The 22,095-nt window shown below is 46.2% G+C and overlaps 1 protein-coding gene across 1 annotated transcript; it reads right to left on the bottom strand.

The window, feature by feature from the left end:
• Positions 1–3,595: 3,595 nt before the first annotated feature.
• On the bottom strand, positions 3,596–21,433 carry LOC118075269 (putative DBH-like monooxygenase protein 2). The gene is made up of 13 exons (XM_060269094.1): positions 21,152–21,433; positions 19,654–19,800; positions 18,659–18,820; positions 16,733–16,816; positions 15,766–15,933; positions 14,658–14,760; positions 13,073–13,239; positions 10,634–10,725; positions 7,685–7,781; positions 7,513–7,572; positions 6,395–6,525; positions 5,043–5,157; positions 3,596–3,826 (listed from the first exon to the last, which is right to left on the bottom strand). The coding sequence occupies exons 1-13, from the start codon at positions 21,431–21,433 to the stop codon at positions 3,596–3,598; spliced, it is 1,839 nt and encodes a 612-aa protein (XP_060125077.1).
• Positions 21,434–22,095: the final 662 nt, after the last annotated feature.

Genomic DNA, 22,095 nt, shown 5'->3' with positions numbered 1-22,095 from the left:
GGGGGGAGAGACTCCATCAGGCAAGGCCTCTTTCCACCTGCCTTGCCTCGCCCCCTCCGGCCCTGGGACTCCTCATAAGGAAGCTGTGCCTGGAGGAAGAACTGTGGGGGGAGAGACTCCATCAGGGAAGGCCTCTTTCCACCTGCCTTGCCTCGCCCCCTCCGGCCCTGGGACTCCTCATAAGGAAGCTGTGCCTGGAGGAAGAACTGTGGGGGGAGAGACTCCATCAGGCAAGGCCTCTTTCCACCTGCCTTGCCTCGCCCCCTCCGGCCCTGGGACTCCTCATAAGGAAGCTGTGCCTGGAGGAAGAACAGTGAGGGGGAGACTCCATCAGGCAAGGCCTCTTTCCACCTGCCTTGCCTCGCCCCCTCCGGCCCTGGGACTCCTCATAAGGAAGCTGTGCCTGGAGGAAGAACAGTGAGGGGGAGACTCCATCAGGCAAGGCCTCTTTCCACCTGCCTTGCCTCACCCTCCAGTCTATATTTTTCAATTTGTATTGTATTGTTTTATGCATTGTGGCTTGCTGTTGTTTTATTGATTATTGTTTTGAAATTATTTATTGTAAATGTTAAGATTGGGTTTCTGTTTAATTTTCATATGCTGATATTATTCTATACTATTGTAATGATTGCTGAACGTTACATTATTTGATTGCTTATTTTAAAGCTATGTTTTATTATCATATTTTTGTATGATTGTTATAAGGTTGTTTTGTATTTCATTAGATTCTGTTTCTTCAGCTTGTAAACCGCTTTGAGTATTGTATGATAGAAAGGCGGTATACAAATTAAAAGTGATGATGATGATGATGAAACTAACAGTTGAAAACAGTTTAAAGGAGATAGAAATATTGGCGTGATAGAAATGTCAAGATGAAAAATTTGTTTATTTGCATCATTTCCATCATTACAAAAGAGATTTAATCGGACTAATGTTTGATACTATGCCATAATTGCATTTCCTCTACCATTTAAAAATAACCAATGAGAGTTTATTAATCATAAATTGTTTACTTGGTAGAATACAAAAGTCAGTTTTTGTTTGTTGGATAACTAGGAATCTCTACAAAGTAGACAGTGATTAAAACATATTGATTGTATATGTAAGCACTGGTGAGAATAGTAACTGACATAAATTTTAAGAAATGCTTAAGTAGCAAAGGTGATATTGGTGAACTTCACTCTTACTAGGAAGATGTAAGTCCATGGAGTGAGGAACAATTTTTTTTCAAACACAAAATATCAGGGCAAATGCTTTCAGTCAGGTATTTTAGCAAGTATTGTCTCATTTAACCTTAGAATGTGATTGGTTTTTTTAAAAATTAAGCAAATAAATCAGAAATGAAAATGATTCCAATGGCAGTTTAAAAATAAATAGATTACTTCCAATCAAACTGCAAAATAATAATTATAATTTTTAAAATCAACAACCCATATGCTTTCTATTCCAAATCATCCAAACATTCTGTGTTCAGTTTTCAAATAACTTTCATTTCAACGAGAATCGAAGGTGTGTATTTAGATCTGGGTTTCCCACACTTGGGTCTCCAGCTGTCTTTTTGGACTACAATCCCCATCATCCCTGATCACTGGTCCCGCTAGCTAGGGATGATGGGAATTGTAGTCCAAAACAGCTGGAGACTCAAAGTGTGGGAAACCCTGATTTAGATGCATAACTTGCACAAATCAGGATTTCATGTACATATCTCAATGCAGTGGCGTCGCAACGGGGTGTGCCCCAGGTGCCATGTCTGCGGGGGTGACAAGAAGGCACCCCGCGGGGGCTCAGGGCGGCACGAGCAGCCTTCGCGCCACCGCAGCTGCATGTGGAGGATCCTCCGTTTGCGGCTGCAGCCACAAGCAGATGATCCCAGTGCCAGCAGCAAACCGCTATGTACAGCACATGTGGGACGTCGCTGCGTACGGTGCATGCATTGGACGTAGCAACGCCGCACATGCGCCCTACGTAGCAATGCCCCGACTCGGGTGTCACAACACCTTCGTTTGCCCCTGTCTCAATGACGCTTCTTCAGCCTCTCGTAAATTACTGCTAGATCCCAAGGACCAGCCTGGACTGCCTACAGTGTTTCTGAAGGTGCTCAAGCTTTGGGTCTGTTGCATCTGCAGTGGCTCTATAATTGGGGGTCTGCCACCAGGGAGTGTGAGATATGGAGCGTGAGATATTTTGTTTCCTGATCTGATCCAGAAGAAAGAAATTCCAGTGCTGCACCTATCATTCCCTGCCTGCCAGCATGAGATATTTAGGGTTTTTTCCCTTGCCTCCTTCTGACCCAATTCAACAGGTAGAGAAATCTTCAAATCCCATGCTTCCTTGCAGCCAATGATAATCATTTCCAGTGACTGAGAAGCCAGGAAAGCCTCTCTTATATCTACCAGAGCTATTTTTTTAGAAAAGAAGGTGCCGGAACTCACCATGAACACCTCCCTTGTTCTCTTAGAATGGCAATGGCGCCCATCTGAGAGGTGCCAAAAATCTGGTGAGCTCTGGCTGGAAAAAAGCCCTGGTAGTTACTGTACCATCATTCCCTTCTCAAAGGTAAGGGTTTTGTTTTTTGCTTTGCTGAGGGTTGGAATAACCCATGATGATGATGATGATGATGATGAAGGTTTATTAAAAAGAAGTCCCTTTTTTGGCAAAGGCTATGGGAATACAGAGGCAAACCTCTCCAGCCATACCATTGGTGTGTTCTCCTTTGCCTGAGCACAGGGGGAGGAGATGCTCTAAAATTCGGGGGGGGGGGGTTTACAGGAAATTCAGGACCCTCCTTCTCCCTTCCTTGCCCCATGATTTCTCTGGGGAATTGGAGCTGCTGTATCTCAACATACCCTTCAACGTTTCTCCAATGCAAATAAGGACATCCTAAGGAAAAGCGGATCAAATCAGAAATGGGACGGCTTCTGTAAATCCGGGACTGTCCCGGGAAAATAGGGACACATGGAGGGTCTTTCTCTACAGAGGGGGAAGCATGCAATGTTCCTGTTAGCAGGGTAGTGTGCATTCAAAGTGATTTAAAAACAACCACCACCGGCACCCCCAATTGGTCATCTTGAAATTCAAGGCGACCTGTTTGGATTTCTCTCCAGCCCTGGACTTGTTCCAGCTTTGCACTTCATTCACACAGTACCAAAGGTTTGTCCGGGGATAGGTGCCCGTGCAGCACGCCACTGAGATTTAAGAAAAGAAATAGAGTAAGAGCAGCCCGAGAAGCTTTAGCACGTGAACGACGGCCTGTAACTCATAGCTGCCAAGTCTCCCACTGAAAAATGCAGGATCAGTAGCGACGCGGCACCGGAAGTTGCTTCTACACATGTCTGGACATGCGTAGAAGCAACATCCGGTGCCGGCGCCGCTCGATTTCTGGTGCCCAGACATGGGTAGTGCGGCACCGGGCACTGGAAATCGGGTGGCGCCAGCACCCAAAATGAAGCCTCCCTGGCAGGTAAGAAATCCAGGGGATTTACGGGATTTTTTCCAATCCGTGCTGCCAGCGGGAAACGGTTTAAAATACGGGGGTTTCCCGTGAAAAACGGGAGACTTGGCAGCTATGCTGTAACTACTCATTGGCAACTGACATTCAGAGTCTGCTCTGAGAAGGGGCAAGAAGCCAAGTGAAAGCCAGAGGTATGAAGAGCAGGCCAGCAAAAGGAAAGTTGCTCGTTGGGCTGAGAGCCTTGGAGGCCACAGTGGGCGATCTGGCTTTCCTTTCTAATGGAGGCCCAGGCGGGGATCTGGAAATGTCCTTGCAGGGCTCTGGTTCCAGCTCGACAATATCTCGGACAAAGCCAGTCTCATTTCTCACCACCTCCTGGAGGTCAAGAAAGAAAAAACTTTAAGGATCTACAGCTATTTTTTTGGTGTACTTGTGAGGTTGGTACTACTTCTCCCTTGTAGAGATAAGACATAGTTTGAAATGGAAAGTTATGAGGAACGGTCTCCCTTGGGAGGTGGTGGACTCTCCTTGCTTGGAGGTTTTTAAGCAGAGGTTGGACATGGATGCTTTAGCTGAATTTCCTGCATTGCAGGGGATTGGACTAGAGGACCCTTGGGGTCCCTTCCAGCTCTGTAATTCTATGATTCTATGGTAGGTTGAAGAACAAGCTGCTAAAGGAACAAGCTCCAGGGACCATTTCACAGTTCTGTTCTTCCACCCACCACAAATCTACAGTGGTACCTCGGTTTAAGTACACAATTGGTTCCGGAAGTCTGTACTTAACCTGAAGTGAACTTTCCCATTGAAAGTAATGGAAAGTGGATTAATCCGTTCCAGATGGTCCGCGGAGTACTTAATCTGAAGCGTACTTAACCTGAAGCAAACTTTCCCATTGAAAGTGATGGAAAGTGGATTAATCTGTTCCAAATGGGTCTGCGGAGTACTTAAACTGAAAGTACTCAAACCAAAGAGTACTTAAACTGAGGTATGACTGTACTTTCAGGCAAGGTTGTGCAGTTGTAGCAACAACTGAACAACACTGAGGTTCTTGGATCCCCCCCCCAAAGATTTTGATTTGCACTCTTGTGTGAGGGTACGGGAGCTTTAAGCCTTTACTGTGGTCCAAATATTACACGGGGCCTGTGCCTGGAGTTTGCCTTGGAAAAACTTCCCATTTGCTTCAACAGGAGCTTCCCCCCCTGTGGAAATTGCAGTTGTGAGGGGACCACTGGTTAAATCACCTCTATTTCCCCCAGTGTAGGGTCCTGATCTGGATCAAGCCCTCTTGCATTAGCCATTCGTTTAATCCCACCTCACCCCACACTTAAAGACACAGCTCCTTCACCAACACAATGTGTCATTTGTTCCTTATGGGTCGGTGTCAGACTTAGGACTTGAATGAACCAATAGCAGGACCTGATCCTAGGAGCAGAAGGGTGTAAGACAGGGAGTCAGCCTATGCTGCCACCATCAAGCCCTGGCCAAAGGAGGGAACTGCAAGGAAACCAGAGAGACTTTGGGTCCCCTTTCTGATTTTTTCCAGCTGATGTTAACACCAAATACAAAAAATGCCCCCCAAAACTTTGCTTACATCAATTGTTTTGAGGACCACAATCTGATCGACTTCCTTGCAAATCTTCTCTGCTTTCTTGATGGTCTCTTGGTCCCATTCCACCATGTTTATAGCCATCATTCCTTCCATTGCACTGGAGGGGAGAAATTGAGGAGGAACACAGGAAAAGAAGATTAATGCTTCACAGGGGCTGTGCCATAGGAAGTTGGCAGCATGGAAAGAGAGGCTGACCATGGAAAGATGAAGACGTATGGGTCTTCCAAAGGAGGATGAATGTGGTTTGAGCTTTAAACACACATTCTCTACCTGGGAAGGCAACCAATGTGTGGCTCAAACTTCTTCCATCACACTTCAGAACAGGGTTGAGTGACTAACCTTTTTATTGGCCTGACAATGACCCAAATTACCCCAGGCAACCCTCCGGGGACGCATGCTTGTATTGAGTGTGAATAATCTACGCAGCTGCCTACCAAGGCAGTCACACCCAGGGTCACACAGCCACCCTGATCTCTGTGGATCAGCTGATTAGGAAGATTACCACCCGTACCCCACACCATCACATGACAGATCTGATGAATGAGAGCGGGCCCAATTCAAAGTGCTGGTTTTGACCTATAAAGCCTTAAACGGCTGAGGACCACAATACCTCACGGACCGCCTCTTTCCGTATGAACCTACCCAAACCCTGAGATCTTCTGAGGCTCTCCTCCATGTGCCCCTCCTTGAGAGGTCCGGAGGGTGGCAACACAAGAACAGGCCTTCTCTGCGGTGGCTCCCCACCTGTGGAATGCTCTCCCCAGGGAAGTTCGCCTGGCACCTTCATTATACACCGTTAGGCACCAGGCAAAAATGTTCCTTTTTAACCAGGCCTTTGATTGACCTGATTTACATCCTATACGCTTTCAAAACGTGGCTCTTTTTTGGTGGGGGGTGTTATTGGGTTATTGTTCTTATTTTTATTTTATATACCGTGATCTTTTCTGTGAACCGCCCTGAGAACCTCCGGATATAGGGCGGTATATAAATTCAATAAATAAAACAAATAAAAATCCCCATCAGGGTGGTGAGGGCTGTGCCCTATTTTTTAAAAAAAACCTTTTTGGACACTGCTGCCAAATTGGATTGGATTGGATTTGGGGGGGGGCATAAAAATCCACTTAAGGAGGCCTGTTTAGCCCCCACAAAAAACTGGATTGGCAACCGCTGCCTTAGAACGGTCTGCCTGCCTCCATCCTACGACATGATGGCATTCAGGCGCCTTGGGGGGAGGAGGGGCGGGAAATGTCATGGATCGGCACAGGGTGGGGGGGAATCACAGGGATAAGCCACAGCAACACGTGGCCGGGCCAGCTAGTGTCAGAAACACTCACTCTGCTGCCTCTTGGCCCAGCTCCTGGGCCACCTGTTGAATGTTTGGGTACCCCATGCAGCTGGAGATGTTGTTTCGAGGATAGTAAAAGAGGAAAGCCAGGCACATTTCGTTCAGAGTACTTGGTCCGCCCTGAGGGAAAACAAAGGCGAAATTCATTTAAGATGCAAGAGTTTTGAAAAAAACAAACCAGAATTTTAGGTGCAGGTATAACAAAGGAGCAGAAAAGACTATTTACGCATGTGACAACAGCACCGTGGATACTTTTGGCCCAGAGATAGAAAGAAGAAAAGTCCCGGCCAGAGAAGAATGGCTGATAAAGATGATGGATTTATGCCGAAATGGCAAAAATGACCAGGAAGATCAAAAACCAAGAAGATGGAAATTTTACTAAGGAATGGGGGAAATTTATAAGTTAACTTGGAGAACATTGTAAACAACTAAAAACTCTGGCAGGACTGTAACAACACTTGTAATGTAACAAGAACTATGGGAAAACAGGGAATTTTAAGAAAAGGGAGAATCTTATAAGATGCAGTTGAAAAAGGAATGTCAGTGGAACCCGTGGAGGGGCAGAGGGATTCAGGGAATTCTTTATGTATATGATTATGATTTGAATGCAAATGTAAACTGCAAAAACCAATTAAAAAATTGTAAAGAGAGAGGGTTTTTTTTTTTGGCAGCAGCACAACAGCAGCTCTCGCTGGCTCCAGGTATTAGCACATCCAGAGTTGGGTCAGAGTAGCAGTCCTGTCCCTTTGCAGAGTAGGAACAAAACGTCAGAGGCTCCTGCATGGCAGGGAGCTCTGGGTCAACTCCCTGGCAGGTGGGAATCAGTAAGAGACTTGTGGGACTCCCCACCCCCCATATCATGTTCACAAATCCACATCTCACCCCTTGTTCTGTGCACTCTGCCCCATATCTCACCCCCCAACTCCCACTGATCCTGACCTGTGCTTTCCCCTCCTTCCACCGCACCCGAAAAACTTTGGTGGCCCTGCAAGCTGTTACTAAAATATTTGGATATTCTGGGGACAGCAAGATTGGCTTTAGCAAAAGCTGCCCTCTCCTGAAACTACCTTCCCCTAATGCTTAGGTTGTTTTCAGTCAAGGACTTACGAAGGTCAGCCCTGTCCGGTCTTTGGTTTGATAGTGACATTCCACCAGGAACTCATCCCCCTGTAAAACACAAGAGGACGCGAGGTCAAACCTATAGCAGCAGAGGGTCGCTGCCGAAAATGGCTTCTTATCACCAAACCGTGGTCCAAAGGGAAAAACTGGGATGACGTACTGATTTGAAAATGACCTCCTTCTTCAAGCCTCTGGTCTCCTGGAGATTGAAATCGTACTTATTGTCTTCACAAATGACTGTCAGCTGCTCTCCATTCCTGGGAGTGGGGGGGGGGGGTGTGGAGGCAAAGAAACAGGAGAGACAGACGAACTTGAGATGCCGCTGAGAGAAAACTGTAACTGGGATGCAACCAGGATCTGATCTAATGCCTTCCTGACAAACATTTTCTAAGACCTAATATTACTAAGTGAAATGACATCTGTTGGTTGCGTTTCAGTCTTCAGTATGAACAGTGAATTGAGTTTTCTGGCTGTGTTCCTGTCCCCCACTTGTTACACACTGAACCTCTTGGGCTTGCCAATCAGAAGGTCAGCGGTTCGAATCCCCACAATGGGGTGAGCTCCCGTTGCTCTGTCCCAGCTCCTGCCAACCTAGCAGTTTGAAAGCATGCCAGTGCAAGAAGATAGATAGGTACCACTGTGGCGGGAAGGTAAATGGCGTTTCCGTGCACCCTGGCTTCCGTCACAGTGTTCCGTTGTGTCAGAAGCGGTTTAGTCATGCTGGCCACATGACCCAGAAAGCTGTATGTGGACAAACGCCGGCTCCCTCGGCCTGAAAGCGAGATGAGTGCCGCACCCCATAGTCGCCTTTGACTGGACTTAACTGTCCAGGGGTCTTTTACCTTTACCTACACACACCATGAGTACACAGGCCTTCACTTGTTGCAGAATAATGGGGATGTTTTCTTTTGAAAACTGGGAGTGGTCCATGTTACACCTCAGTCAGGGTGCTGAACTGTTCTGATCTCTCCCCAGCTAATCACCTCAGACGCTTTTCCCCTCAGCTAAGCTCCAGTACTGCAACTGACCTAAGCAGACCAAATAGTTGCAGTGGAGCTTTTAAAACCAGGTAACCTCTCTGTCCTTGGGGCAGCTTCACAGCTTGTCAATAAGCACCGGACCCTCCAATCTCACACAATGCTAACAAAAACAAATAACTATATAAATAAAGGAGCTACCCGTGGGACGCTGACACAAAAACCATCCACCACTATGCAACAGAATGAGAAGATCACTATATGGTGAAAGAAAATTATATGAAAATGATGTACTGATGGTATTTAGCTCCTAGCAAATTAGCAAAAATGTATAAAAGATGCTCAAATGAATGCTGGAAATGTAAGGAAAAAGAAGGCACCTTTTATCATATGTGGTGGGATTGTAAGGTGGTAAAAGGATTTTGGGAAATGATATATAATGGGTTGAAAAAATGTTTTAAATCACCTTTGTTAAAAGCCTGAAGCCTTCCTTTTAGGAATTCTAGGGGCCGAAATCTCCAAAGAGCAGAAAGGACTACCCGTATATTCCGGTGTATAAGACGACTGGGTGTATAAGACGACCCCCAACTTTTCCAGTTAAAATATAGAGTTTGGGATATACTCGCCATATAAGAAATACGACCCGGCGTATAAGACGACCCCCGACTTTTGAGAAGATTTTCCTGGGTTAAAAAGTAGTCTTATACGCAGGAATATACAGTATTTATGTATGCGACCTCGGCTGCACAGATGTTATTGACCCAGAGATGGAAAGAAAATAAAGTCCCGACCAGAGAAGAATGAAAGATGAAGTTAATGGACTATGCTGTAATGGCTAAAATGACAAGAATTGTCAGAAATTAGGAAGACCAAAACTTTAATAAGGAGTGGGTTAGGGTTAACTTATTTTAAAGACCACTGTAAACAGTTAAAATCGTTAGTAGGATTGGAATAGCACTTGTAGTTTAAGATTGATTCTGGAGATAATGGAAGAAGTAAAGGGTTTGGATTATCATAAAAGATGTAGGAGGGACTGATTAATAATAGGACCCACATAGGGGAGGATGGCAGTCCAGGAGATTCCTTGGAATCACATTTTTATGATTTATGATTGCTATATCTCTGTAAAATTTAAAGTAGAAAAATCAAATAAATAATAGAATTTTTTTTAAAAAAAATATTGTTATCTCCCAAATTCTCCCCTTCCCTCTCTATTCCCCCTCTCTTTCCCCTGCAATGTCTAGGGCAATAGTGTCTCACACCGAATGTAAACGAACTGTGAAAAAGGCTATGACACTGAGGTCCAGCGCCAAGGGCCTTCTGCGAGAAGCAAAGCTACAGGGAACCAGGCAGAGGGCCTTCTCGGTAGTGGTGCCCACCCTGGGCAATGCCCTCCCATCAGATGTCAAAGAGATAAACAACTACCTGACATTTAGAAAACATCTGAAGGCAGCACTGTTTAAGGAAGTTTTTAATGTGTGACATTTTAATGTATTTTAATCTTTGTTGGAAGCCACCCAAAGTGGCTGGGGAAACCCACCCGGATGGGCGGGGTACAAATAATTAATTATTATTATATTATTATTATATTATGAACGGGAAGTGGAGACGCTATATGTGCCTTTCCTTGCTTATTTGTTTGTTTTGTATCTGAAATATACTCAGAGTTGAGAGTGAATTTCATGCTCTTTATTCAGCTCATAGTCATCAAGGAGAAGAGGAGAAGAAATGGCTCTTTTCCCAAACCCATCTGCTTATATACATTATTTACACAATGGGCCTTGCGTGATTGGCTACTTCAGGGCTACACTTGTGGGCCAATCAGGTTGTGGATTGACTTCTGCCTGCAGCCTGATTGGCTGCTCCTACAGGCCAATCAGGTTGCAGATTCACTTCTGCCAGCCGCCTGATTGGCTGCTCCTGCAGGCCAATCAGGTTGCGGATTCACTTCCACCTGGAGTTGGATTGGGTAGCTCCTGCGGATCAATCAGACTACTGATTCTGAATCCTATTGTTCTAGGATTCAGCTCAGTACATAACAGTATCACAAAGAAATGTTTTAAATAAAAACTAATTAATAAAAGTAAAACCAAAAAACTAGTGTGGCCCCCTTAGTCACTGGCTTTTCTTACCGGTACTGGACTCCTCTCACTCCCAACCCAGCCAAGTGGGTATGCAGCAAGTAACCAAAGACATGCATATCAGGCACTGGAACTCCATTCATCTACAATCCAAAAATGGGAGGAAAAGGCATGAATGGCATCTGGCCCAGGGGTGGAAGAAGAGGGGTGCGGTGTGTGTAGGTCACCCCGGGTATCACCACTGAGAAGGGTGACAAAATGCCGGGCGGCACACACCGCAGGGCCTGCAGCACACCCGAGCCGCGCATCTCTCCTGGGGAGACGGGGTGGCTTGGGTGTGCACAGGCTCCCTGCTGCTCAAACGAACGGTCCCCCCGCTGCCTCCCCCCCAGCTGTAGGGCGGCTGAGTGGGAGGAGGCAGGCAGACTCTGGAGGCCCTGCAATGTGTGCCGCCCCAGCCACCGGAATGGCTTCCTCCACCGCTGATCTGGCCACTATGCTTTGAACACCTGCCCTGGCAAACATCTCAGGAAATCATCAGGCATCTATGGAATGTTCTGGCAGCCCAATTTCAGCACCAGAACAGCCACGGTGGCAATTTGCTGCTTATTAGCTACAGCAGTGGTTTTCAACCAGTGTGCCGTGGCACCATGGGATGCCATGAATGCCTACTTCCCTTCCCTCCCTCCTCTGATGCCCTCTGCTGTCTCTGCCTCCCAAAAGCTTGCACAGCTGTTTGTTGACTTGACTATAAGCTCCGCAGGCGAATGGTGCCTCTGGGAGGCATCTCTCTTTGAGGTGGGGCAGTTCACAGATGAGGGGCGGCAGCAGCGGTTTCCTGGAGGAAACCCAAGGAGAGGGGAGGAGAGGGGAGAGGAGGCTGAGGGAACACGCCACAAGGGAGAGAGTGAGAGGCTGCCAGCTCTGCAGGCAAGGGGTGGCATAACTGGGCTCCTGAGCCCCACAGGGGTGCTGCAGAAAGAAACTGGTTGGTTAAGGGAGCCGTGGACTCAAAAAGGTTGAAAACCTCTGAGCTACAGGGTCAACCCAAGACATCTGGTTGCCTGAGGTGAAGAACAAAATGGCATCCATCCCCGTCACCCTGCCAGATACTGACTGGACTGGCAGTTGAATCGTATTTCAATACTGACAATGGATAAGGTTCTGTACTGCACCAGAGAACCGAAGGGTAGCTAAGGGAGTGGAGGCATAGGTGCCAAGTTCTGGATTGAAAAATCTGGGATCAGCAGCACCGCGGCACCGGAAGTCACTTCTACGCACTTCCGGACATGCGTAGAAGTGACTTCTGGCGCTGCGGACATTTTGGAAATGGGCACAGCGGCATTGGAAGTCGCTTCTACGCATGTCCGGAAGTGTGTAGAAGCGACTTCTGGCACCGCTCTGCCCATTTCCAAAATGTCTGCAGCGCCAGATGTCGCTTCTACGCATGTCCGGAAGTGTGTAGAAGCGACTTCTGGCGCTGTGGACATTTTGGAAATGGGCAGAGCGGTGCCAGAAGTCGCTTCTACGCATGTCTGGAAGTGCGTAGAAGCGTCGTCTGGTGCTGGCATGGCACCAGAAGAACATGGCCGGCAGGAGCTCCGTAATCCGGGGGAATATGAGGTATTTTGCCATTCGGGACACCTGCAGGAAACGGTAAGAAAATACGGAGGTTTCCTGGGAAAAACAGGGTACTTGGCAGCTATGAATGGAGGTCAGGCCATGTGACACATGCCAAGAAACTCATGGGTACAGCCAGGGGGTTCAGGGGGAAGAGCTGCATGGTTGCCACTGTCCCCCACCCTCAACACCCCCACTCTGAGGTGGTCACTTCGCTGTGCCTAATGGAAGCCAGCTGTGATCAGCTGCTCTTGGGCCAACAACTAAAAGGAATAGCACGGCCTGCTATTTGCCACGTCCAAACTGACTCAAGAGTTTGTCAGGGGATACAAGAGGCCACCAAGGTTTCACCTTGCCACATAAACATTGATATTTCATCTCTCTCTCTCTCTCTCTCTCTCTTTTTCTCTCTCTCTCTCAAAATAAAAGCAGGCCCTGCTTTTAACAGTCAGCCATGCAGGAATTTAGCAGATAAAATTTCCATTTATCTCCGTTCCAAGGAAAGTGCCACCCTTTAATTCTCATAAGTTAGGTAGGCTGTGTAAAAGATGCAGGAGCAAGGCCTGGAGAACAACATTGGCAGCCCCACACGAAAAGCTCAATAATTTGGCCTAGCTTCAATTTCTCTCCACAGTGAGGAACAAGCACTTCTTGCCTGCAGTTGCCAGTGCAAGACATTTTTACAGCTGGAGGCTGAGCCTCCATTCCTACCGCTAGGTCAGTAGTCTGCTCTTTGTAGAGCTTTTATATAGAATGCAATAAGAGCATGTCTTTGAAACAGTAGCCTGAATATGAAGTATCAACACTCAGTGCTAGCATTCCTTACTGAAGTGGGGCGGGGGAAGGGCTGTGGAATACTCCGGAACTTACGTCATCAAACTGGCTGGTATTGCAGACACCGTAGGACATGAAGGACTCGGCTCCAGGGGGGAGGAAATGGATTGGAAATGTGAAGAATCCTGTCTGTAAAACCCCCATGTCATAAGGACGCAGCTCCGTAGTATAATAGAGTCGTATCCCCGAGTTGTCAATCAAGCCTTAGGAAAGAAAACCCTCAGCTAAGCAACTGGTTCTGTACAAATTTCCGTGCAACTGAAAATAGGGTTTGTTAACACTTCACCTTGTTCCATGCCTAGGAAAGCATGAGTCCAAACTGTTTTCTGCTTTCTAGGCATGGGGTCTGAGCGGTTTTGCCTTTGCCCTGCTGCTTTCCCCCAGAAATCCTGCTCTGTGGAGAACTCAATTGCTGTTTGCTCTGATTTAGCGCTAAATCACTGGTTTTCCCAGGGGAAAGCGGTGGGGCAAACAGAAGAGCGGATAAGCCCATGGCGAGAGGCCACTTTACCACATGAGTGAAATTTTTGGGGACTTCCAATAATCAGGATAATATACATCTACTTGTACATTCAACAAGGACAACAAACAGACAAACAGGACGTCAACTTAATGTCCTCCTTGCAAACTTCCAGAGGCATCTGGCTGGTAAACATTGCTGGCATAAATGGACCCTCAGTTCTTACCAATGTTACACATGGGTCCTACCTCACCACTATCCTGCTAAGTTCCTCATAGTGATGAATATTTACTAATGGACGTGAAGAAATATGAATATTTATAGAAGCGCCATTCGGATAACTCCAGAAGCATTTTCTAAGTACAGTCGTATCTTGGAAGTCGAACGGAATCCATTCGACTTCCAAAACGTTCAAAAACCAAATTGCAGCTTCTGATTGGCTGCAGGAAGCTCCTACAGCCAATCAGAAGCCACGGAAGCCCTGTCAGACGTTCAGGTTCCCGTAGAATGTTCTCAAACCGGAACAATCACTTCCGGGTTTGAGGCATTCGGGAGCCAAAACGTCCGAGTTCCAGGGCGTTTGGGATCCAAGGTACGACTGTATCAGTGCTTCCGCAGGCCACAGTCCCCAACACCAACATCTCCCGTTGTCTGGGTCTCCTGGTGCTCAATAACAGCTTCTCCACAAACACTTCTAATCCAGTGAGACCAAAAAAAGAAAAAAAGGCCTCCAAATGCAGAAGCTGGCCCTCTTGTGTCCATCACTATATGTCTAGGACTGCCGTACTCCTCCCACTGGCTGTTCTTTCCCTCTGCAAAGGAAACACCAGCAGGAATTAAGGAACCCTGAGACATGCATTTCTTGAGAGAGGCACATAGCTGTCAAACTACAACTTCTGGAGCTTTCGGTACACATTCTCCCACCCCTGAGATCCTCAGATAAGTTTCATAAACATGATCCATCCTCAAGCATCACCTACAATTTAGCCTCAATTCCCCCCCCCCTCCTGGAAATAGGCCAGAAGCCTATGCTGTAGTCCCTTATCCCCCCCCCCCCCCCCGTAAAGCATACCGGATTTATTTCCCCATGCTCTGGCCCTGTTCCCTGCCCCTCATTAACGCATCACCTTCTCTTACCCAATCAAGGTGTGTTTTACTCACCTGGAATTGCATTAAAATTGCTGTAGTGGACTTCTAACCGGATCCACTGGGGATCCATTGGCGTACCTATGGAGATTCCAGTTGCATCTGGGAACATGTAGCTCTAGTTGGGTGGTGGGAGAGAAGAAAGACAGCTATTAAAAATGATCAGTTGACTGTTGCGTCCCCTGTTCTCTTGGCTTCTGAGCTGGATGTTGCACAGAAGTCAGTAATATTACAAATTCAGTGAGGCAGCAGTCCTAAACCCATTTACCGGTGAGTAAGTCCATACCCTTCAACATTTCTCCAAAGAAAATAGGGGCATCATATTTACTACTGCTGCTGCTACTACTACTACTAATAATAATAATAATAATACCTCATCCATCTGACTGGGTTGCCCCAGCCACTCTGGATGACTTCCAATATATATAAATACATAATAAAACATTAAACATCAATTAAACCTTAGGGGGGAAAACCTTCCCTATACAGAAATGTCTTCGTATGTCTTCTAAAGGTTGCTTATCTCCTTGGCTTGGGGTCACATAACTCCATACCTTCCAACATTTCTCTGATGAAGATAGGTCCCTAAGGAAAAGTTGGACATTCTGGACTCAAATCAGAAACCGGGAAGGCTTCTATAAATCCAGGACGGTCCCTGGAAAATAGATACACTTGGAGGGTCTGTAAGTCTCATTTAATTCAATGGGACTTACTGTTGGGTAGACACATAAGGCCGTAAAACCTCTGGCAGGGATCAATAGCGATCACATCTTCTAATCTATACCAAGTATTTTAAACACTCATATGGCACCAGTGAATGGTAGCTTGTTAAGGGAGCTGAAAGTTTTTAGGAAGGCCCTTTATTCAGAAAGCTACAAACCCCAGCCCAGTATCTAGATTGGGGCCAGACACCTTTGCTGAGCTTTCCCTTCACTTCAGTGGCACATGCTCAGGAGAATTTAGCCCCGGGGAATTGAACCCAGAAACAATGAAACCTTGGAACCCTATTTAAAAAACCACAGCACTAAAACTCTCTCAGAGATCAGTTTTGAACTTCACTGCACTAGTTTGACCACAGGTGAAAAAGCAGTTCTCCTGGCCTGGGAAGTTCCCACATACTCACCCCTCCTCCTACAGCCCAGCCCACGACTATCTGGGAGCACAGGGCAAAATCAGGATCAGCTCCGTAGCAGTCGCTGACCCCGGTCGGCAGCACGCTGGCATTGCCACATGCATAAACAAGGATGTGGTGCACCATGGTTTCGTTCCGAGGCGTGATCATGGCCTCAAACTGTAGACAGAGGAAAGAAAGAAGGAAAAACAGTGACTAATTCATTAACCAGGGTGGCTTCTGTAAATGCAGGGTATAAGGTAAAGGTAAAGGTGACTGTGGGGTTGCGGCGCTCATCTTGCTTTCAGGCCGAAGGAGCCGGCGTTTGTCCTCAGACAGCTTTTCCGGGTCATGTGGCCAGCAGGACTAAACTGCTTCTGGCACAACAGAACACCATGACAGAAATCAGAGCTCACAGAAACGCCGTTTACCTTCCTGCCGTAGCGGTACCTGTTTATCTACTTGCACTGGTGTGCTTTCAAACTGCTGGGGTGGGAGCAGAGCAACAGGAGCTCACTCCGTTGCGGGGGTTCGAACCGCCGACCTTCTGATCGGCAAGAGGCTCAGTGGTTTAGACCACAGTGCCACCTTTTACCTTTTTAATCCAGGACTGTCCCTGGGAAACAGGGGCACTTGTGGGCAGGGGGTGGGGGGTCTGTGATGCCAGTGCTGAAGAAGAAGAGATGTTAATAAAATATTAATTACGTATGTGCATTGGAGTTATCAAACAACAGCAGAAGTTTATTAAGTGGTCCCTGGGGGAATTTTCAAGCGAATTTAAATTCTTCCCCCTTTATTGGATGGAGTGTTTGTTTGAGGCCTCCACTCTTTCTCACTGCACTCTGGCTTAATGCCATCCCCTCCATTGGATGGAGTACATTGTTTGCCATCACCCAAGACCATCATTTTCTCCTCCTATAAAACGGCTTACAGTGAGGTCTTTGGCTGAACCCTTTCTATGCTTCCTTTCCACAGTTACCTTGTAGATGTGATGCTTTTCCTTGACTATTGGCAACGGTATGAAAGTGCAGGCATAGGTGGTGTCATCCTCTGGGATAGGGAACTGCAAAACAAAGTCAAAGCAACGTTGAGCACTGTAGGGTTGCCGGCTCCTGGAATTTTCTATGATAATAAAAAAGCAGAGGCTGGCCCTAACATGAGGTAAAGGTAAAGGGACCCCTGACCATTAGGGCCAGTCGTGACCGATTCTGGGGTTGCGGCGCTCATCTGGCGTTATTGGCTGAGGGAGCCAGCGTACAGCTTCCAGGTCATGTGGCCAGCATGACTAAGCTGCTTCTGGCGAACTAGAGCAGCGCATGGAAACGCTGTTTACCTTCTCGCTGTAGCGGTACCTATTTATCTACTTGCACTTTGATGTGCTTTCAAACTGCTAGGTTGGCAGGAGCTGGGACCGAGCAACGGGAGCTCACCCCATCACGGGGATTCGAACCACTGACCTTCTGATCGGCAAGCCCTAGGCTCTGTGGTTTAACCCACAGCGCCACCCGCATCCCAACATGAGGTAAGATAACTCAATTTGCCTTGGGCAGCAGATTGGAGGTTGCGACTGAAGGGATGGCAGGCTGTGGACAGCTTGGTGTCATGCTTTTTAGAGAAAAGCGAGGACCACCATACTGAACAGGAGGGTAGCAATATTGTCCAACACAGAGAGACAAGTTCTTACATATCCACAAGTACACCAGTTTTTAAATTAAAAAGGAAGGTCAAGTTTGAAGAGTGCTTGTATGTTGCTGACATCCTACTATGGTATCCTGCTATTAAGAGTTTGATCATAGGAATACTTGGTTTCCTTTGAGCAAATGACTATACTTGAATCCATTGCACTAGCAAGATGCAACAATGCTCATCTTCTGGATCAGTGAGTCTCCCCATCCACCAGAATGGTTGAATACATTGGGTTGTATTCAATGGTTGTAATATTCAGATGAGATAGGGCTGCCATACGTCTGGGAAATGTCCAGGAAAATCTGCTGGATGAATATTGTTCTCTCTCTCTCTCTCTCTCTCTCTCTCTCTCTCTCTCTCTCTCTCTCTCTCTCTCTCTCTCTCTCTCTCTCTCCCTCTATCTCTATCTCTATCTCTATCTCTATCTCTATCTCTATCTCTATCTCTATCTCTATCTCTATCTCTATCTCTATCTCTATCTCTATCTCTATCTCTATCTCTATCTCTATCTCTATCTCTATCTGTTTGTTCTGGTGTTCTGTTTTCTGTATGCTTAGTGTTAAGGTTTAGCAGCACATCCTCAGAAACTGTTCCACTATAAAATCAGGAGGTTTTCTAACTCACACATTGTTACCTTGCCAGAAATGCTTTGGGGAAATTGCTGCTACAGGAAAAACTTACTCATCAGTTTGATTTTTTAAAAAAAGTTTTGCAAAGATGTTTAATGGTGTTGGACGACATTTAGTGCTAAGAAGTCTCTAGGGGGAGATGAGTGCCTAACTCTCTTAAAGTTGAGCAGCTGAATTTCCCTTGATTTAAGCAAAATGGAACAGCGCGAGAAAGAAAAAAATGTTGCAGGGGGCGATTTGAACAGCGAACGAAGGAGCTTTGTTGGGTACAATCAGCCACTCTTCTGAAACGGTTAAAATGAGTTTAATAGCGTGGAAGAAACCAATGCCAATACATTTATTTGCAATACAATGTTATTATTTGTTTAAGTGATTTGCAAATTTGTATTTTTACTTCAAGCTGCAATAATACGTACGCTGAAAAGCAAACAGTGAAAAATATACGCCTGTGCCAATAACACGGTCACTAGTTTGAATAAATGAATGAAATCTGCCTTAATGGGAAAGACTGAGACTTTTTGATGCTGAATGGAAACATCCAACAAGATCCACCCACTTTGCTGTAAGGCAGCTAGGAAGGTACTACTCACATCGTTGAGCTTCAGGTCATACACCTTGTAGACGCTGGGTGAGTGCAATTCATCTTCAGTTGACAGCAGCATCAAGAAGAGAGATTTGTGGACTATTCTCCCTTTGAAGAAGTCAATTGTGTCATCCGTACCATAGCCAGTAATCAGTCGTAGTGTGTCACCCTGTGGCAGGGAAAAGTTAAAAAGAAAAATCTTCCCTCCATTATCACCTTGGTGCAGGTAAGCTGGCAACTAAAAGAATAGAGGTGGAACCTTACAAAAGGACAATACGACTCTCCTCTCCCTGACCACGGCAAAAAGACTGATACTGTCCTGGTGAATTGGAAAAAATAAAAATGCGGCTCCCTTCCACGATTGGATTGAAGACTTAGACAAACTCGCAACATATGAACAACTTGCATATAAACGCAGTCTTGCCATTCAATGGCATTTGGAATCCATTCTTACAAATACTGTAATAGGTTAAGATCCGGTGAAGTACAATAGCAAATTTGTAAAATATACACTTTGGGGTTCCCCCCCTCTTTAGTTTCCCTTCTACACGAGTTCTGTTTCTCTTTTTCACTCTTTTATTTACGTCTCACCATGTTTAGTGCACATATAATCATGTACTTTTTTGAATATTCAATAAAGATGTTAAAAGAAGAAGAGAAAGAAGGTAAAATCCTCTCATTTGCTATATTTTTGGCGGGATTTGCCTAAGCAGCACCACCAGTGGAAGCTCTGCAAAAAGATGTGGGGTCATTCCATATTTTTTTCCAGAGACCCACCCAACCTAGGAACCTCATGTTACAAACTTATCCTTCTAAGTACCATTGCATGAATATTTTAGTTGTGTGGGTTTTTTTTTAAGTGCCACTGGTTTTATTGGGAGAGCAAAGCACACACTTCAGCCTCTTGCATTTTAGCAAACGAGACTTTTAAAAGTGCTAGGACACGGTCTGCTCTAAAGCCCACTGGGCTTCGATGTGAACTGTAGTTGCTGCTTTGGTTACCGTGATGTCCAGGTCATGCTCATCGCAGGTACGAAAATATCGCCTGAATGCCATGGTGGTGGTTGTCTCATCCTGGGTCAAGGACAGCAGCTCGTAGTCTTGGCTTTCATCCTCCAAGATAGTTTCTTCATCTACACCATGCCAGTCCTGAGTGAAACAGGGAGTACAAACTTTTGGAAACATAGGAAGTCAAAAGAGCCAGTGTGGTCTGGTGGATTTCAATTGGGGACACCTGGACTCAAATTCCTCATCAGCAACACATTTTTCGGGGGGTAGCCTTTGACCACTAACTTGCATGTCCATGCTAATTCCAAATCCATCTCAATTTTTCTTCTGGGGCACAATTTATTGTCATCCCTAGATGAGAGGCATACTGTATCTTCTTTAAAAGTATTTTTAAACTACGGAATGTGTTAAGATATTCTGAGCAGTGTACAAAAGATGCAGTAATAAAAACAGAGCTAAAAACAGGAATCCAGGGAAGTCTGTCTGAAGCCAGTAATTAGTGATGCTTTGTGCAATTAACGATGCTTCATGTATGGCAGAGTAAGGGGCATGCTAAAGGGCAGGAGCAATAGTGAAAAAATAGCCATTTTGAGATCAACGCTCGATGACATTGCATAGTGGAATGCTCTGGAACATCTATGTATGCATACCATTTTACTGCAATACTAGCAAGCCACTACAGATAGGACATATGTATTACCCAAACACAAGGCTGTTGAATGGAGGTAGCTCAGACATTCAGTGCTAGTTTTCAAGCGCATGTGCTAACCTTTAAAGCCCTAAACGGCCTCAGCCCTGTATACGGTACCTGAAGGAGCGTCTCCACCCCAATCGTTCAGCTCAGACACTGAGGGCCAGCTCTGAGGGGCTTCTAGGAGTTCCCTCACTGCAAGAAGTGAAACTACGGGGGATGAGGCAGGGGGCCTTCTCAGCAGTCATACCCACCCTGTGGAATGTCCTTTCAGTTGATGTCAAAGAGTTAAAACACCTATATGATTTTTCGTAGACATCTGAAGGCAGCCCTGGTTTTGGAAGCTTATAAAGTTTGTTGTTCCTGTTGCTGCTGCTGCTGTTTTCCCCCCTGTATTTTTGTTGGAAGCTGCCCAGAGTGGCTGGGGCAACCCAGTCAGATGGGCAGGGCTTAATTATTCCCACCCCCATCCTCATCATAGCATGCTCAGACGGCACAGTTTGCACACTCCATTTTCTAGTGCCACACCATCCCTTTACCTTCAGCGGGGCAGCAAAGCGTGGCCCCATCTGCAAGCTGAACTGATGTTCAATGGGTCTGTTATGTTAGGAAGCCTACCCAACGGAGACTACAATACCTCTGGAAGCCCAGGTTCTCTTGGTCCCATGAAATCATCACCTCTAGATCCATTTGTAACTTCTGTGTCACAATGAAAGCAGCCTCCCTCTCCCTGCCCCCGTTATTTGCAGATACAAGCTCCTCGCGAAGAGGAAGCGACAGCTCATATCATTTTCATCTTACTGAGAAATAGACGCTGCCGTCGGGAAGGACTCCGCCAATCACAAAGTCTGCCCCGGTCATCTCTCCGTGATCAGTGAAGCCAAAAGCCACCCATCCCGTTGTCTTGGCTTCCACCTCAAAAGTAATCAAGCTGTTATTGTCTTCATGGTCCCACCGCAGGTAGATCTGGTGTGTGGGGTCGAGGAACGTCGAGAAACGCAGCGGAGGAACTGGGGAATGGCTGGAGCAGAGGCACAAGGTGGACAAAAGGAACAGCAGACTTTTCATACATGGGTGGCTCATCCTCTCGGGAGCAGAGGGCACCCTTTCTTTGCTCTCTCTCTCTCTCTCTCTCTCTCTCTCTCTCTCTCTCTCTCTCTCTCTCTCTCTCTCTCTTTCTGAGATCTCCCTCAAGCTAGCTAGCACCTTACACTGTGGAGACCCGGTTTATATGAAAAGCTGGGACTTGCTGGGACCAGTGCCAGAGAGGAGGGGCAGTGATTTTTATTCTCCGTATCAGATTCAGAAGGTAGGATAAGTGCATCATTTTACATAATGAAGTGGCACCCTTCCCAATGGATATTTGTTGCTTTCCACTTTTTGCAAGGGGGCGGCGGCGTGTTTCTCCTTGCACAGGCATTGTGCAAAACCTATAAAACACCTTCTGAAAGTATTGGATTGTGTAAAGCTCTAGCGACTGCAAAGGTAACTGAGCAATCCCTGGATCATGACCATATACCTGTGTTCTTTGTTTTGTAGGTTTTCTATTGGAAAGCTAGAAACTGTTCTATTCATGGCCATACCTTCACTCTGTGAAGTATATGTCAGTACAGTTATTCAAGACAATAACATATTAATATGTGTATTATGCATTTGTTGTTTAGTCGTTTAGTCGTGTCTGACTCTTCGTGACCCCATGGACCATAGCACGCCAGGCACTCCTGTCTTGCACTGCCTCCCGCAGT

Source organism: Zootoca vivipara, chromosome 16, assembly GCF_963506605.1.
Source record: "Zootoca vivipara chromosome 16, rZooViv1.1, whole genome shotgun sequence".
Lineage (NCBI taxonomy): Eukaryota > Metazoa > Chordata > Lepidosauria > Squamata > Lacertidae > Zootoca > Zootoca vivipara.
The sequence above is the reverse complement of the archived record's forward strand: the minus strand, read 5'-3'. Positions and strand labels throughout refer to the sequence as shown.

Bases quoted from the DNA above. Each gene is read 5' to 3' on its own strand.
- LOC118075269 (XM_060269094.1), bottom strand. From the start codon at position 21,433: ATGAGCCACCCATGTATGAAAAGTCTGCTGTTCCTTTTGTCCACCTTG. The intron at 19,801-21,151 runs GTAAGATGAAAA...TGTTTCACTCAG, and splicing joins ACGGCAGCGTCTATTTCTCA to GACTGGCATGGTGTAGATGA. The intron at 5,158-6,394 runs GTGAGTGTTTCT...TCTCCCCTCCAG, and splicing joins CTGGGCCAAGAGGCAGCAGA to TGCAATGGAAGGAATGATGG.